Source organism: Aphis gossypii, chromosome X (genome assembly GCF_020184175.1).
Source record: "Aphis gossypii isolate Hap1 chromosome X, ASM2018417v2, whole genome shotgun sequence".
In the NCBI taxonomy this organism is placed as follows: Eukaryota; Metazoa; Arthropoda; class Insecta; order Hemiptera; family Aphididae; genus Aphis; species Aphis gossypii.
The window spans coordinates 19,651,715-19,670,275 of record NC_065533.1 but is presented as its reverse complement, the minus strand read 5'-3'; the positions used below and the strand labels follow the sequence as shown (position 1 = coordinate 19,670,275).

Sequence of the window (18,561 nt, the reverse complement as noted above, 5' to 3'; positions counted from 1 at the left end):
TATTTTGAGAATTAAAAATTTGGGTGAATTAAATTTAAAACATAAAAGTTAAATTACTTTTGAATGATTATAATAATTATGCATTTTAACATTTTGAACTCAAGTTGATTATTTCAAAATGTGATCCTTATTTATACATGAAATTATATATAATTTTTCATGATTAATATATCATCAGCATTTATTATTCGATTATTGTATCTAATATATATTGAGATATATAGGTGTAGGTATCTACTAACAGAGTGAGCTTAAGGGGATTGGTGACGGTGATTGCCTGTCTTTATCTAATACATTCGCAACATAAGAATTCAGACGTGTATTTTGTCTAACGTATCAATCGATTCAGTAAAGCGATAAGAACTCTGAAAACAGATGTGAATTTGTTGTCAAGTCTACTTAAGAATGGTCAGTCCACATTTTTGATATTATCTATCAAAATCCTAAAATAATTATATTACAAACAAGTAATTAAAAAATTGTCATTTATCAATTTTTTAAAAAGTTATATTTTATTATCAAAAATGTAGGCTGGCCGTTCTCAAATATACTTGACGACAAATTCAAATCTGCTTTCAGAATTCTTATCGCTTTACTGTATCAATCGGTACGTTGGATAAAAAACTCGTCTGAATTCTTAAGTTACGCGGGTGTTAGACAAAGACAGGAAATCACCGTCACCAATCCCCTTAATAGAAATGTTGGGTATTTTATTTTCAGTGCTTAGTTAACTATCATTGGGAAACATTGTCAACATGATACTTTTGATATATTTTCTAGATTCTAAATACATTAAAACCTGCATTAAAAACATCTATTAGATAGTATGCTCTCAATTAACTTCTATATTTGGGTTATACGAACGGCTACATTATTCAGGCCATAATTTAAAAAACAAAAACCAATAATTCAAAAATTAATCAGACAACAATTATTTTATTAATTATTTTTAAATAAACAAAACAATTAGACGATAAACATAAACAAATAAATTATTTGGTAAAATAAACCATGTAAAAAATCAACTACTAATAACGTATGTTAATAATGTAAACATATTATATTTCAATAATAAAAACATTTGATAGTAAAAATGATTTATATAGGTTATAAAACTTTCACAAATGTCTTTTTAGTTCGTAACTTTTAAAATGAAGTAATTAACTATAGAGTTATCCAATTTATATTCCTCGTAAAATCATATTTTACTTATATATTATATAGATAGAATTTTTGTTGGAATATAGAAACGATGATGTAAATAATTGTTAACATTTTTAAATTTAATATACGTTTTCCTGTTTGAAATAGAAAACAACATACAACATTTTTAAGGCAATTTCATCATTAATTGTTGAACGTGTTTAAGTATTTTTTGTACTATTTGTTTCATTAGAAATTTTCTTTTTTTTTAATTGAAAAATTCTTTCACAAATTCTCTATATTCAAAATAATTAATACTTAATAGCTTGAAGGCTTGATGTTTTTATTTTAATTTTTTGGAATTAATCAGATTACTTAATATTATAGGTAAATAAGAGAAGAACTAAATATTTTTATTTTATAATAATGAGTTTATTTTATGCGACATTTATACATAATAGGTATAAGATAAGTAGTGCTATGAATTTAATGCACTAAAAAACCTTAAAAATGTTAAAAAATTATAGTATCAAATGCACTTAAAAAGGTTTTTAATTTAATTTTTATATTTATATTGATATTTTAGGATATAATACATTACAACATTACATTTAACATGCATTTGTGTTTATTTAATAAAAAAAAAATAATAATAAAAATGTTGATTGAATTTGAATTTCACCTAAAGCATTTTTTTGTCGACGAAAAAAAGTTAGATTTTAAATTTTAAAGTATGGTTTTGGGTAGAAAATTGGATTTAGTTTGTACTTTTTGAATAGTTAGAATTGAAGTTTCTAAATATTTTCTGAATAATTGAGAAAAAAACTAAAGAGAGGCTAGAATTTTTGTTTTCAAAATATTTTGATTGTTTTTTGAGCTAATTTAAAATTTTTCATATTTTTTTTTCATAAATTTCAATAAAATAATTCGCTGGGTAAAAATTTAATTCAAAGTTCTTTTTGCTTAAGTTGTTTATTTAATAATTAAAAATACTATAAAAACGTATTGTCACAATATTTTTTTCTAAGAGTTTAAATTTAGAATTTCAATGAAATTCGTACAATTTGGATAAGTTTCAAAATATGTCGTAGTTAAAAATTTATAAAAATATTCTTTTGACATCTAAGATTTAAAATTTTAATAAATGGGTTTTTTACATTTTTAACCTATATTAAAAAGAAAGTTTAAACTGGAAAGTCCAATTCATTTTTTTTTATTAGTATTTGAAGTTTAAAATTTGATAAATTCCTTAAAGATCTCAAAAATGTACATATTTTTTTGTAGTTAGAAACGTATAAAATGTTCAATATTTACGATTAAAGTTTCAATACATTTTCAAAGTCTCTTATAAGTACCCCTTATTCATACTGAAATCATAACATCTAAAAATTAAATAAGCATTTTTAAATATATATTTGAATTTAAAATTTGGACAAAAGTAAATATATTCAAAAAAAAAAAAAACTAATTTTGTTATTTTGTTGTAAAAAAATACTATTCAATTTTGAATAGGACCTATGTAACCTAAAACACACAATAATATTTTCAAATAACAAATGCAATGTTTATATAAATAATTAATTCAATCTATCGTAATAGTTAATGATAAAATAAATTACTCATATAGTAACTAGTAATAGAAATATATTTAGTACAGTATAGGATAACCACAGCCTTCTAAATCGTTTTTTGTTTGTTATAATTTATTATTGAATTCATATTTATCTTATATTCATTACAGTAACTTACTCAATGATAAACTATAAAGTATAGGTACTCAACGTATACTAACTAGATACCTACTGTACGAAAAGCATTACCTACTTTTGATTTTGAACAAAGTATAATAATGACATCACTTATGAAAAGCCAATATTAATTATTTGAACACACTTTTTATTTTTATCGGCTATTTTCTTAGATTTGCGTTCAAATAATTAATTATTAAAACAATTTTTTTTTTTATAGAAAATTGATTTTACTTTATGAATATTAGCATTCCTAATTACCCGATTATAATTGATTTGTATATTGATTGTCATGAGCAACAAAGGGTTTTATTTTTTAATGCATCAGAAGAGATTTTATCCAACTATTAATTCAAGATATTATACAAGATAGGTATAATATATATTTTTAAAATAAATTATTCAAAAAAATATAAGACAATTTATTTTTAAATTTAGCGCTATTGAAAATAGTATGATCCTGCTTATACGCCGTTTAATTTTTGAGCTCTTACACAACGTGTTATGAATATATTGTATTGCTATGATTTGAATTAGTTTTGGCAAAATTAATTATATTATATACAAACAAGTCATTATTTTTTTGTATGATATGATGAATTAAACTATTAAATATTTTAAATTTAATAAATAATAATTATATAATTATGTTTTTAATTTTTTATTATAAAAATATTTTGAATCCCCGTCTTCTATGGATATAATATTTTGTGTATTTATCGTAATTTAGTATAGTAATTTATGAAGGCGGAAGCGTTATGAGTCAAGCAAGGTCATTATGGCGTTTGGAATTGGCTAGAACTAAATGGGCTGGTGGATTCATTAATTGGTATCATCCAATGCGAATAAGACATTTGACAACCGGACGGTATTTAGGTGTCAATGAAAACAATGAGTTACATTTAGTTTGCAGGTAAACTATATGTTTATAATAAACAATTTAAAATTATGAAAGCAAACTTTTTTATTTCAAAAATATATTTACGTGTATAATATGGTTCGTCAATATATGATTGTATTACAGAGAAGAAGCCACCACTGCTTCATCTACATTTTTTTTACGTCAAGAGAAAGACGATCAAAAAATAATTTTAGAAGACAAAGATTTAGAAGTAATTGGAGCACCTATTATTAAGTATGGTGACAGTACGGTATTAGTACAACATTCTGATACAGGTTTATGGTTAACATACAAGGTATGTATATTTTAAATTTAAAACTTAACTACTTAAGAGAAAAATAAGTTTTAAAATTTGTACCTGTGTTACTGCCCATGTTGATTATTTGTCATTTGTTTTTTTTAAATACATTATTATTGAAAACAATTTTTTATGTTTATTCATATTTGGCACACTTTTTAACGCACGTTAAAAAAAAATTTAGTTAAACAATTAATAGTGTTAGTACTATTTGACAAATTGTTAATAGTAAATATGCATAATGTATCTGTAAGTTAAAAACATGCATCTGTATATGGAGCTTATACAGCTAATGATAATATAATATTTGATTAAATTAGCATTAATAACAATAATTGCCGTTGTACAATTTTTATAATTTTAAAATTAAATATTTATGAAAATAATTTAATATAGTGTGGTATAAAATACAATTTAGTTTTATCAAATAATTTAAAAGATTAAATATAACCTATAATATTTTTATTTTTTGGTTTAGTCTTATGAAACAAAAAAAAAAGGCGTCGGTAAAGTAGAAGAAAAACAAGCAGTATTACATGAAGAAGGTAAAATGGACGATGGGTTAGACTTTAGTAGGAGTCAAGAAGAAGAGTCTAGAACTGCTAGAGTGATACGTAAATGCTCCTCATTATTCACACAGTTTATTTCGTATGTAGATATTATCATATATTTTGTTAGTTATTTTTTTTTAATAAAATGTAATTTATGTTATAAAATATATTTATAGCGGACTGGAAAATTTACAAAGTAACAGACGTTCGTCATTATTTTGTTCATTCGTTAATCTAAATGAAATGGTCATGTGTCTAGAAGATTTAATAAATTATTTTGCTCAACCTGAAGAAGATATGGGTAAATAACAGCTGTAAAATAATTAATTCATTACATCATACTGAGATACTTACTAATTAATATTAATTTACTTTTATTTTTCTACTATAGAACACGAAGAAAAACAAAATCGATTTAGAGCATTAAGAAATAGACAAGATTTATTTCAAGAAGAAGGCATATTAAATCTGATTCTAGAAGCTATTGATAAAGTTAATATTATTACGTCACAAGGATTTATGGTCAGTTTAGCTGGTGATGAGTCTGGACAAAGTTGGGATGTGATTTCTGGTTATTTATACCAGTTGCTAGGTTAGTTTCATCAATACGTAATAGTTTAACATTATTATCTTGTAATAATGGTGCATTCATATTCATTTTTATTATATTATTTAGCTGCAATTATAAAGGGAAATCATACTAATTGTGCTCAATTTGCTAACACTAACCGATTAAATTGGTTATTTAGTCGATTAGGATCTCAAGCATCCAGTGAGGGAACTGGTATGTTAGATGTACTTCACTGTGTTCTCATTGATTCTCCGGAAGCTTTAAATATGATGAAAGTATGTAATAAATATATAAAATGATATAAATTTGATAATTTAACATTTATTAAACTATGAAAAATTTTAGGATGAACATATAAAAGTAATAATATCTCTTTTGGAAAAACATGGTCGTGATCCAAAAGTGTTAGACGTTTTATGTTCCCTATGCGTTGGTAACGGTGTGGCCGTAAGAAGTTCACAAAATAATATATGTGATTTCTTATTACCAGGAAAAAATTTACTTCTTCAGACCTTACTTGTTGATCATGTAGCCAGGTACAATGAACCTTTAAAGAATCGTACAGTATAAAAATAATTTTAAGACATTTTAATTTAATAAACTGTTATGATTTTAGTGTACGTCCCAATATTTTTGTTGGTCATGTTAGTGGATCTGCCGTTTATCGAAAATGGTATTATGAAGTAGCAATAGATCATGTAGAACAAACTACACATTTAAATCCACACATTCGAATTGGATGGGCAAATACTGCAGGGTAATTAAAAAGTTTATGCAATTTATTTACTTAATATTTTTTTTTTGTTAAAAATTATATCATTTTTTTTTTTTACAAATAACTTATCCCAATCGTCTTGTTTTGTTAAATTTACTTAACTACCAATGTCGATTTGACCTATTTATTTTTAGTAATTTTGAGTTATAGAAATAATGTTTAACGATTTTCAGTTATGTTCCGTATCCTGGTGGCGGAGAAAAATGGGGTGGAAATGGCGTTGGGGATGATTTATATTCTTTCGGATTTGATGGGTCATATTTATGGACAGGTAAATATTAAATTTTATATTTTTTTTCATTAAAATGTATTAAAACTATTTAAAATTAATAGGAGGACGTAAATCAGAAGTGATGCCTGGTTCAGAAATTTCTAACATTAAAAAAGGTGATGTAATCGGTTGTGCATTAGATTTAACTATTCCAATTATAACTTTTACATTGAACGGTCAATTGGTCCAAGGAGCCTTCAGAGACTTCAATTTAGATGGGATGTTTTTCCCAGTAATTAGTTGTTCATCAAAAGTCAGGTAACATATTATAAGATATTTTTTATATTGTGTTATTGTTGAAAAAATGACATTTAAAATTAAATCTACAGAAAACTATTATAAAATTAATATATTTGGTAACTTTAAGTTTGTTAGAAATATATATCCTTAAATCACTTACGATAAAAGTGTAAGATTACAATTTTGAAAAATTGGTATGATTTACACCATGTTTATAGATAAATTTTCAGGTCAAGTTATACAATATACATATTATATAAATAAATATTTAAGTAAATCTCGTTTAATAATTTGTTATAATTGTTTATGGTTTTCAAAATAAATACTTATTTTTAATTGTTTATTGAATTTAATATAGCTGTCGTTTTTTATTGGGCGGAGATCATGGTCGATTGAAGTTTACTCCTCCAGACGAATTTTCTCCTCTATTTGAAAGTTTATTACCTCAACAAATTTTGACAATCGATCCGTGCTTCTATTTTGGAAATCTTAATAAATGCGTACTCACGGGACCGTGGTATGTTGAAGATGATACAGCATTTGTTCCAAATCCAGTTGATACATCAATGGTATTATTTTGAGACATAAAATAAATGATAAAATAATATAAGAATTATGATTATTTTTAGGTCACTTTACCTAGTTACATAGAAAATATTAAAGATAAATTAGCAGAGAATATTCATGAAATGTGGGCAATGAATAAAATTGAAGCTGGTTGGCAATATGGTGATAAAAGAAATGATACTAGGAAATATCATCCATGTTTAATACAGTTTGACAAGTTGCCTCCAGCCGAGAAGCGTTATGATTCTCAATTAGCTGTGCAAACGCTTAAGTAAATAAAATATACATAGGTTTATTCATTCTTATATTTAAATTTAAAAATTCTATAGAACGGTTATTGCGTTGGGATATCACATATCCATCGATAATCCACCGTCCCGCATTAAAACGGTACGGTTGCCCAACGAACCATTTATGCAATCCAATGGTTACAAACCAGCACCACTAGATTTATCTGCAATAAATTTGTCAGGGAAAATGGAAGAATTAATTGACCAGTTAGCTGAGAATACACATAATTTATGGGCAAAAGAAAGAATACAACAAGGATGGACGTATGGTTTAAATGAAGTAATGTTGTAAAAAATATTTAAACATTTGAATATTTACTTTCCAATGTAAAATAATTTAATACAATTTATTATACCCGTGTTATTTTTGTATCATATTATACACAATTAATAGGTACAATATTTCTGTGGGATAAATTATTAGTCGCAAAAACATTTAAAATAATTAATGGGTATATATTTTGAATTAATTACTGATTTATGAAATTTTGTGTTTTTAAATGTTTAAATATACATTTTGATAACTAAGTTCACCACAACATACACATTGTTTTTTTTTATTACAGTGTATATTATAAAAACACTTCAATTCTTAATTTAATTTAATTTATAATGATCAACTTTTGTTTATTTGTGTTTGTATCTTGTTAAAAATATATTTTTTTTTAATGATAATTTTTAGGAATTACAAATGTTACGCAGTCCTCATTTAGTACCGTACAGCAAAGTAGATGACGCTATTAAAAAAGCTAATAGGTAAACTGAAATTTAATTATTTTCTAAGAAGTAACAATAATTTACCATTAAATATTTTAATTTATTTTATAGAGATACAGCAAGTGAAACAGTCCGCACTTTATTAGTATATGGTTACAACTTAGACCCACCGACTGGAGAAACAAACGAAGGTACATACCAATATTTATTTATTGTAATTTGTAATATGTATATTATACCTAATTATCTTTAAATTTTATAATATTTACAAATATTATTATTTCTGTTTATTGTATTATTTATAGCGACACTCCTAACAGACGAAAACACTAATAGATACTTGACGTTCAGAACATATCGTGCTGAAAAAACATATGCTGTTGCAAGTGGAAAATGGTTAGTATACTCTCATTATAAAAGTTATTACAATATATAGTTGACTGTTTTATTTCTCAAAGGTATTTCGAGTTTGAGATATTGACAAACGGGCCCATGCGAGTTGGATGGGCCAGGTTTACATGTTCTCCGGGTTATCAAATCGGTAGTGACGAAAATTCTTGGGCATTTGATGGTTATAACGTATGTATTAATAAAAATAATATATATATATATATATATGTATATATATATGTGTGTGTGTGTGTATATGTATAAATGAAAAATATTTTTTAAATAAATGTTATTTTAAAGGAAGAAAAAATTTATATGGGCACAGCCGAATCATTTGGGAGGCAGTGGCAAGTTGGAGATGTCGTGGGAGTGTTTTTAGACCTAATGGATCATACAATAAGTTTTTCGTTGAATGGAGAATTACTAATGGATACATTGGGAGGAGAAACTACGTTTTCTGAAGTTCAAGGAGAAGGATTTGTACCTGCATTTACTCTGGGACTAGGACAAAAAGCAAAATTAACTTTTGGTCAAGACGTAAACTCATTGAAATACTTCACGACTTGTGGTCTTCAAGAAGGATATGAACCATTTTGCGTGTATGTAACAAACAAAATACTTATTATTTTTAAACTAAGAGAATTTATAATTTTTACAACTTCAGAAACATGAAGAGACCAGTAACATATTGGTATACTAAGGATCAACCAATATTTGAAAATACTGATGACTTTTCGTCTGTAATTGATGTTACAAGAATTCCAGCTGGTTCAGATACACCACCGTGTCTAAAAATAAGTCATAATACATTTGAAACCATGGAAAAAGCTAATTGGGAATTTTTACGGCTATCTTTGCCTGTCATATGTCTACCAAATTTTATTGAGTTAGTATTATTTTTGTTATTTTTACTTAAATTAAAAAAAAACTATGTACAAAAACTATTTTACATTGTATTTTATAAACGATATATTTTTTTTTTCGGAAAATATTTTGAGGTCTATTAAAATTATGGTTTTTATTTTATGAAATGTCATATATTATTAATAATAATTCGTTTATTTGTATTTAGTGAACAAGAAAAACAAAGGAGATGGCAAGAAATCAGAATTAGGCAGCACAGGTTATTGTCACAATCTGAGCATGCTACTCCTGCTCATATTGAACAAATAATGAAATCAGGATTTTCAATGAGTGATATAAAAGGTTTTCAAAATAAATATAAGTTTATTTGTTCTTTTATAAAGTTTTTTTTATACATTTTTAATAAAAAGGTCTTCATCGAGGTTATTCGGATGATCCTGTAGAAAACGATGAAATGATGCCAAACACTGCACCTTTACCACCAAGAGGAAAAAATCAACCACCACCACCCAGACCACCACGAAAAGGGTCTTTATCTAGACACGATGACTTAACGATCGAAAATGGTATTTATATTATTACTTATTAGTATACATATAATATGTGTTAATTTATTATTTATTTAAAATCTAATGAATAATATAGACGGAAAGTTGAATCGTTCATCTAGTGAATTGAATTTTAACATATATAATCAGCAAAACGGTAATGGCCAGGACATAAACAAAGATGACAAGAAAAAAAGAGGACGTTCTCCATTTCGGTAAAAATTTAATTATAGCTGATCATTATTAATCAATTATACTTTTATCTGATTAAACTAATATACATTTATAATATATATTTATCCAAGATTTTTCTCGAGAAAAAAAGAAGGGCCTTCGGATAATCCTAAAAGAGCAAAAACTCCGGATCCAGCTAGAAATGTGGATAGATCACGTAATGCTGCTCACAGACCTAATACATTAAATGAAAGAATAACTCCCCAAATAAGAGTTTCACAAGTAAGAGTTGAAAGTTGTTGATTCATATATATTTACAAAAGTAATAAATTAAAATTCATTATTTTAAAGATGGACTTAAAATTGGTTCCACCAGCTATTCCTGATAGACCAGGAGGTCCAAAAGCAATGTCATTTACACCTTCATCAGCAGGGATTGAATTCGTGGGAAATGAAATATTTGATTTAGAATGTTTAAAATTAATAAACGAGTATTACTATGGTGTAAGAATATTTCCCGGCCAAGACCCTACACACGTTTACGTGGGATGGGTTACTACTCAATTTCATCTCCATAGTAAAGATTTCAGTCAAAATCATGTTCGAAAAAGTACTGTTACAATTGTCGATGAACATAATAGAATTTTAGAAAGGTAATTTTTATTTTAAACTATCATATTCAATTAAGTACATTAATTTATTGTTCCATATAGTATTGATCGACAAAGCTGTTACATGGTTCGATCCGATGAGTTATACAACGAAGTAACAAATGATTCGTCGGGGAAGGGAGCATCTCAAGGAATGGCTATAGGTTGTTTTATTGATATAGCTACTGGAGTGATGTCATTTACATGTGAAGGAAAAGAAACTAGTTTTAAATTTAAAGTAAAATTAATTCTAAATAATAATTTATGTAAATTTAATTTTTAAAATGCGTAAAAAATCTTAGATGGAACCAGATATTAAATTATTCCCTGCAATATTTGTGGAAGCTAGTAGCAAAGAGATATTACAAATTGAATTGGGTAGAACTTCTACTACACTTCCATTATCTGCAGCTGTTTTACAAAATTCAGAACGCCATGTTCTTCCTCAGGTATTTTATTACTTATTATAATATATATATATAGTATGTATGTATATATATTTAGTTTATCTTTATAACTAAATAAAATATATCTATTTTAGTTTCCACCGAGATTAAAAGTTCAATGTTTAAGACCACATCAGTGGGCTAGAGTTCCAAATGATTCTTTACACATTCATACTCTGAAATTATCTGACATTAGAGGGTGGAGTATACTTTGTGAAGACCCTGTGTCGATGATTGCATTACACATTCCCGAAGAAGATCGATGTATAGATATTTTAGAGTTGATTGAAATGGAGAAATTACTATCGTAGGTTATAAATAATTTATATAATATATAAAATTTAATATTTTGTAATTTAAATTCAAACGAATTTTATAGTTTCCATGCTCACACGTTGACTTTATATGCAGCTGTGTGCTATCAAGCTAACTACCGAGCTGCTCACATATTATGCACTCATGTAAATCAAAAACAATTGTTATATGCTATATGTTCAGAATATATGTCTGGTCCATTGCGTCAAGGATTTTATGATCTCTTAATAGCTTTACATTTAGAGTCCCATGCAACAACAATGTAATTATTTTAATTTTGCTAATTCAGAAAACATATTGATAATAAATTATAAACATTTATTTTTTAGGGAGGTTTGTAAAAATGAATACATTATACCATTGGGGCATGAACTAACTGCTTTATACGATGATCCACAAATGGGTCATAGCTTACGGTCGTTACAAACTGAATCTGTTCGACCTCAAATGAAAATGACTGAAATTTCGTAAGAGAAAATTAAACTTGATTACGATTTCTTATTTTTATATTTGTATTTTAAATTATAAATTTTAAATTTTAGAGACGTTATTGACAATGTTCGAAACTTATACAGTCCTTATTTCCCATTGCAAGTAGTTAGAGAATATGTAATGGCAGCCCTAGAAGAAGCAGTGTTAGTTAATCAGGTTCATAATAGAGATCCTATTGGTGGATCTAATGAAAACTTGTTTTTGTAAGTTCAAAAGATTCAGAAGAGTGGTTAAACAATTTTAATGTTCTAATATTTATTATATATGCCATTAGACCATTATTAAAATTAGTGGATCGTCTTTTACTTGTCGGTATGTTACGTGATGAAGATGTAGAAAAATTATTGATAATGATTAATCCAGAAACTTGGGATCCTGAATTTCAAAAAGGTAACAAACATAAAAAACTATGGTAGAATTCTATAATATTTTGTTTTTATTGTTGTTTAAGATGGTCCCGATGAACATAGAAAAGGTTTATTACACATGAAAATGGCTGAGGGTGCAAAACTTCAAATGTGTTATTTATTACATCATTTATGTGATATTCAACTGAGGCATAGGGTTGAATCGATAATCTCTTTTAGTTATCAATTTGTCAATGATATACAAATAGTGAGAAAATTGTTTATTTAGTACTTGAATATATGGTTTTAAAGTAATTGTTGAATTTCTTATTAAGGATCAATTAAGAAGATATAATGAAATAAAACAATCAGATTTACCATCTGCTGTTGCTGCAAAAAAGACGAGAGAGTTCCGATGTCCGCCTCGTGAACAAGTATAAATATACCAATTAATGTTTATTTGTTTTTTATTCACAATAATATTTATAATAAAACTCAGTTGAGGAATTTCTTAAACAATTATAAATGTTTTTTAAATAAACTTTTTTTACTAGTTAATTTTTTTCAATATCTTAGATGGACATACTTAAAAAAATGTTGAAAAGTTTTTTATGAGTTGATTTAAATAAAAACAGTATAAATATAGATCATTTTCAGCTTAAACTATAGTTTTCTGTACTTTGATAAAATCAAAAATATAATTATCGCTATAATTTTATTAAAACGTAAATTAACTTATTAAATACCTGTATGTTATATTAAAATAATATTATATTTAATATTTATTCCGACATGTAAGAAAAATTATAATAATATTATGCTAATTTACTATAAATTATTAATCAAATGTTTATTGTTGGTTATAATTGTTTATAAAAAAAAAAAAAAAAAACACTAAACCTTTTAAATAAATATTATATTTTATTGTAGTAGTCTTATCCTCATATTTTTTTTAGTAAAATAATTTTTAATTTAGACAAGTTGTGTGTTTGTCCATTAAATTGAATTAGCAAAAATTGCCCAATTTATGATGACAGTATGTTAATAAAATAAATATTATATTATTATATTAATGATTATTTTTTCATTTCAGATGAATGCAATACTAGGCTTTAAAAATTTGGATAGTGATGATAAAGAAAATTGTTTGATAGGTGATGAACTTCGTGAAAGAATGAACGAATTTAATGAGAAACTCATGAAACAAATATCATTAGTAGCTCTTCAAGAATCAGAAGATGACGTAATTTTACTAATAATTTAAAATAACTATCTTTATGATAAAATTATATTTTATAAAAATTGTATTTATTTTTGTATTATAATGATAACGATCATTCATTTAGTGATTGAAAACTGAGTATTATTAATTTCTATTTGACTTAATAATTACCTACTTTTTAATACGTGTATAAAAAATATTTACAAAAAACTTTGAATTTGTTATTATAGAAATTAGATTTGAATAACATAAACAGAGAAGGTAAAATAAAACAATTTTATAACTTTATAAATGCAGTGAAAGATGAAGCAAATGAAAATGGTCTGAACGAACATGAAAAAAAAATACCAGAAGGTTAGCTAAATTAAATATATACCTACCTATATAAAAAATGTACATTTAATAATTCTATTAATTAAATCGCCATATTATTATAAAACAAAACAATAAAACATTTTTCAGAAATATTTAGAAAAGTTTTAATAACCACTATTGTATCATGGGCTGAAGAAACTCAAATTGAAACACCAAAATTAGTTAGAGAAATGTTCAGGTACGTGTTATTATAACCTGTTTATTATACAAAACATATTATCATAAATTTATTACGTTATTATATACATCACAAAACTTATGCAATGTTCTAAACTAAAACATTTATTAATTTGTTTTATTTTTTAGTTTATTGGTTAGGCAGTATGATAGTGTAGGAGAATTGATTCGTGCATTAGAGAAAACATATGTAATTAATTTTAAAACAAAAGAAGATGTTGCTCAAATGTGGGTTGGACTTAGTCAAATCCGTTCTTTGTTGCCAGTGCAAATGTCACAAGAAGAAGAAGAATTGATGAGAGAACGATTATGGTGTGTATTAATATTTTATGAAAAAATGTGTTTTTTTTAACCTTATCTCTATGATCTGAAAAAAAATAGGGTTAATTTTAAAACCTTTTATAAACAGTATATAATAACTCAAGTAATGATTAAGAGGATGTTACATCCGCTTAATATCTCATCTTTGTCTTTTTCATAGTTATCATAGAAAATTTGCGTTTAGTAGTTGCAATTTGGTGTTGTTAAATTTAATGTAAGAGTGAATAGGCCTACTATAAAAATAAATGTAGGAATATTATCGGTGTGTCGTTAATTTTTATAATATATATTTAACGAATAATAAGAATTTTATTTTAGTATTTTTGTATTTAAGTTTGATAATAGGTTAGCTATAGCAATACAAAGTTGCCACCACTAAACGCAAATTTTGATATTTTATTCATTAATAGATAGAAACAATACATGCAGGCATGCAGCTACTTGGCTATAACACTTTCTTAAAAACAATGCACTATAACAGCAAGCACAAAATATTACAATTGTATTTATTTCATATTAATTTATTTCTATTCATAATAAGTTCAACTGACTCTATTGAAGACAAAACATTTATGTTTCCTTCAACTAATTAACTATTTAGTAGGTAGGTACAATATGCGTATATGCAGTGTTATATTTTAGGTATAGTAGTTACTTGTTCATTAAATACAAATTATTATAATATATAATGTTATTATATTATTTTATATTATTTATTAATTTAAAATTAGTATTTGACATATTAAATCATTGCTATACATACTTTTTAGGAAACTGGTAAATAACCACACATTTTTCCAACATCCTGATTTAATAAGAGTTCTTCGGATGCACGAAAATGTTATGGCTGTCATGATGAATACACTGGGAAGAAGAGCTCAAGCCCAATCGCAACCAGGTGGAACTACTGTAACGGGACAAGATGGAGAAATCGTTCCGAAAGAAAAGGTAATGTTATATAATATTATTTCGTATGGTTATAGTTATTACATAAAGGAAAAAAAATAGTTATTAAGTTATTTCAACAAAATAACTAATCACATAGATACTAAAAATGTGTTTTAATATATTATGTACAACAGGATACATCACATGAAATGGTCGTAGCTTGTTGTCGGTTCTTATGTTATTTTTGCCGTACATCCAGGCAAAACCAAAAAGCCATGTTTGACCATTTTTCATTTTTATTAGAAAATAGTAACATATTGCTCTCTAGACCGTCACTAAGAGGAAGTACACCACTCGATGTTGCTTATTCGTCACTCATGGAAAATACTGAACTTGCATTAGCGTTGAGGTATTTACAAATAAAATTATTTTAATTTATATAGTCGCTACGTGGAGGGTATTAGCGTGCACCTGAATTTGTTAATCTAAACTATACAAGTATTTAATAATGATTTAGTAAACTCGTTAATTTAAATTATTATACATTTGATATTTCTAAAAAAATTAAAAGAGCATATTAATTATTAATTAACTAAAATTATTCGTTAAATTTAAAAAAATTGAATAAAATAATAGTAGGTATAATTACAATGATTAATCATCATTAAATCAATTAATACTTAAAACAATTTATACAATAATTGTAAATGAATGTAACTATTTTTAAAAAATAAAAATGTATAAAAGTAATATTTAAAAAAAAATAAAAAAAATATTGTATAAAATATTTAAAAAAATATTGATAAGAATAAAAAAATTTTTTAATTAAATTGTTGATAAAGTTATTTCTTGTATGAATTTTTCTACAAATTTATTTTTTATTACATCGTTTATTATAATTTACAAGCTATTTGGAACTATTTTGAACTTTTTAATTATATTTCTAGAGAACATTATTTGGAAAAGATCGCGATATATTTGTCTCGATGTGGTTTGCAATCTAATTCTGAATTGATTGAGAAAGGATATCCTGATTTAGGATGGGATCCAGTGGAAGGAGAAAGATATTTAGACTTTCTACGATTTTGTGTTTGGGTCAACGGTTTGTAATGAAAAATTATCTTTAATTTACATCTTAATATTCCGTATTATCATTTTTTTAACAGGTGAAAGTGTAGAGGAAAATGCAAATTTAGTTATTCGTTTGCTTATTCGCAGGCCTGAGTGTTTGGGTCCTGCATTAAGAGGAGAAGGAGAAGGACTTTTACGTGCCATAATTGATGCAAATAAAGTAACATATTTTTTGTATGAGGTTATAAAATTTGTTATTACATCTTACAAACTGTATTAGATGTCTGAAAGAATAGCAGAACGAAGAAAGTTCTTAGAAGAATCGGGGAACCAAGAAAATATTCAATTAGATCATCCGCTTCCGGAATCCGAGGACGATGAAGATTATATTGATACAGGAGCTGCCATTTTAAATTTTTACTGTACTCTTGTTGACTTACTAGGACGATGTGCACCGGACAGTTCAGTAATTGCACTGGTAAGATAAATGTACTTACTGTTCTCTTTAGTAGTAGTAGTATTATAAAGGCAGATAAAACAGAGGCAATTGTTTATGATTTTAAAGGAAGTAATCGAGAAATTAATAGGACAAGATGACATCTAATGATGACGGAGGATGATGTTATGTACAAGGTTAATTGGTTAAAATGTTCAAAAACTTAATATCGATGAAGAATGCGTGGAATGAAGTGGAGAAAATTGTCAGATATTTTGAGTAACAGCAGGGTGTCATTGTGATCAAAAATTAGATTTTATAAAGAAATTGTTAGGCCAATCATAATGTATGGATCGAATGTTTGAAGCATCTAAGGAGGATAAAATGAGATCAAAGTAAATATGGATAAACAAAATAAAGAATGCAATGAAAATAGCTAGCGTAACTGAGTAAATAAGAGATAGAGGGATAGAGTTCTGTGGACAAGAATGGTCAATCACATAGATTTGAGAAAGAAGAGAGAAAAAATTAAGAGTGTAGCAACACTATACTAAATTTAAATTTATACTCATATTTATTTATTATTTATTTTTATTTCCTAACTTTAAGATAGGTACTCGTATTAATAATAATAATAGTATAAATATTAGTTTTAAAATTAAAATTAATTATTTGTTTATAATAAATGATAAGTTTAAAGTTATAAATAAGTTTTAATTGATTTATTTGTATTTTTAAAGGGGAAAAATGAATCTTTACGTGCAAGAGCCATTCTGAGATCATTAGTACCACTTGAAGATTTACACGGTGTTCTTAGTCTTAGATTTACATTACAGAATCCAGCTGCTGGTCAAGATCGACCAAAGAGTGATATGCCCTCAGGGTTAATACCAGGACACAAACAAAGTGTTGTTCTCTTTTTAGAACGAGTGTATGGTATCGAAATGCAAGAGTTATTTTTCACATTACTAGAGGAAGCATTTTTACCAGATCTACGTACAGCAACAATGCTTGATAGAGTATTTATTCAACAAATTAAATCAAAACTACATTAATTTTCTTTGTTAATTATTGTTTTATTTTTTTAGAATGATGGACTTGAATCAGACATGGCATTGGCAATGAATAGATATATTGGAAATTCAGTATTACCGTTACTCATTGGTCATTCAAAATTCTATAGCGAGTCCGATAACTATGCTAATTTGTTAGATGCAACGTTACACACTGTGTATAGATTATCCAAAAATAGAATGTTAACAAAAGGGCAGCGAGAAGCTGTTTCAGACTTTTTAGTAGCATTAACTAGGTAATTAATAGAAAAAATATTTGGTAATAATTTAAAATCGCCATTATTAATAAAAAATTGAATCACTTTTAGTCAAATGCAACCAAGTATGTTATTAAAACTACTGAGAAAACTTACGGTTGATGTTTCAAATTTATCAGAGTATACTACTGTAGCGCTTAGAGTATGTATTTTTACTTATATATTTCATATTGATTTGAAACTCATGTTTAAAAATATGTATGTTAATGTTAAAAGTATATAATATCCGTTAAATCATGTACTATAGTTGTTAACTTTGCATTACGATCGATGTGCAAAATACTATGGATCAACAGGTGGTCAAGGAATTTACGGAGCTTCTAGCGACGAAGAAAAAAGATTAACCATGATGTTATTCAGTAACATATTTGATTCCTTGTCAAAAATGGTATATTTTATATTTCTTCGAATCACATAAGATTTATTAACTGTTATTTAATAAT

At 26.0% G+C, this 18,561-nt stretch overlaps 1 protein-coding gene across 2 annotated transcripts in view; it reads left to right on the top strand.

Moving 5' to 3' along the window:
• Positions 1-18,561, top strand: part of LOC114127583 (ryanodine receptor) — a 55,092-nt gene that overhangs the window by 11,998 nt on the left and 24,533 nt on the right. For both annotated transcript variants that reach the window (XM_050207803.1, XM_050207804.1), the window contains exons 8-53: positions 3,622-3,804; positions 3,916-4,087; positions 4,569-4,738; positions 4,818-4,942; positions 5,033-5,233; positions 5,318-5,487; positions 5,558-5,748; positions 5,829-5,969; positions 6,161-6,258; positions 6,321-6,516; positions 6,857-7,067; positions 7,128-7,336; positions 7,395-7,635; positions 8,038-8,111; positions 8,184-8,263; positions 8,378-8,468; positions 8,531-8,651; positions 8,763-9,061; positions 9,127-9,348; positions 9,535-9,668; positions 9,737-9,892; positions 9,972-10,089; positions 10,180-10,330; positions 10,400-10,701; positions 10,762-10,936; positions 11,001-11,147; positions 11,240-11,451; positions 11,524-11,721; positions 11,789-11,926; positions 12,002-12,154; positions 12,226-12,341; positions 12,403-12,566; positions 12,634-12,732; positions 13,392-13,541; positions 13,751-13,874; positions 13,983-14,073; positions 14,202-14,384; positions 15,164-15,341; positions 15,476-15,690; positions 16,229-16,383; positions 16,448-16,572; positions 16,633-16,830; positions 17,529-17,807; positions 17,877-18,097; positions 18,170-18,260; positions 18,366-18,506. In XM_050207803.1, coding sequence (XP_050063760.1) covers positions 3,622-3,804; positions 3,916-4,087; positions 4,569-4,738; positions 4,818-4,942; positions 5,033-5,233; positions 5,318-5,487; positions 5,558-5,748; positions 5,829-5,969; positions 6,161-6,258; positions 6,321-6,516; positions 6,857-7,067; positions 7,128-7,336; positions 7,395-7,635; positions 8,038-8,111; positions 8,184-8,263; positions 8,378-8,468; positions 8,531-8,651; positions 8,763-9,061; positions 9,127-9,348; positions 9,535-9,668; positions 9,737-9,892; positions 9,972-10,089; positions 10,180-10,330; positions 10,400-10,701; positions 10,762-10,936; positions 11,001-11,147; positions 11,240-11,451; positions 11,524-11,721; positions 11,789-11,926; positions 12,002-12,154; positions 12,226-12,341; positions 12,403-12,566; positions 12,634-12,732; positions 13,392-13,541; positions 13,751-13,874; positions 13,983-14,073; positions 14,202-14,384; positions 15,164-15,341; positions 15,476-15,690; positions 16,229-16,383; positions 16,448-16,572; positions 16,633-16,830; positions 17,529-17,807; positions 17,877-18,097; positions 18,170-18,260; positions 18,366-18,506 — 7,609 coding nt within the window. The remainder of the gene's footprint in view (positions 1-3,621; positions 3,805-3,915; positions 4,088-4,568; positions 4,739-4,817; positions 4,943-5,032; positions 5,234-5,317; positions 5,488-5,557; positions 5,749-5,828; positions 5,970-6,160; positions 6,259-6,320; positions 6,517-6,856; positions 7,068-7,127; positions 7,337-7,394; positions 7,636-8,037; positions 8,112-8,183; positions 8,264-8,377; positions 8,469-8,530; positions 8,652-8,762; positions 9,062-9,126; positions 9,349-9,534; positions 9,669-9,736; positions 9,893-9,971; positions 10,090-10,179; positions 10,331-10,399; positions 10,702-10,761; positions 10,937-11,000; positions 11,148-11,239; positions 11,452-11,523; positions 11,722-11,788; positions 11,927-12,001; positions 12,155-12,225; positions 12,342-12,402; positions 12,567-12,633; positions 12,733-13,391; positions 13,542-13,750; positions 13,875-13,982; positions 14,074-14,201; positions 14,385-15,163; positions 15,342-15,475; positions 15,691-16,228; positions 16,384-16,447; positions 16,573-16,632; positions 16,831-17,528; positions 17,808-17,876; positions 18,098-18,169; positions 18,261-18,365; positions 18,507-18,561) is intronic.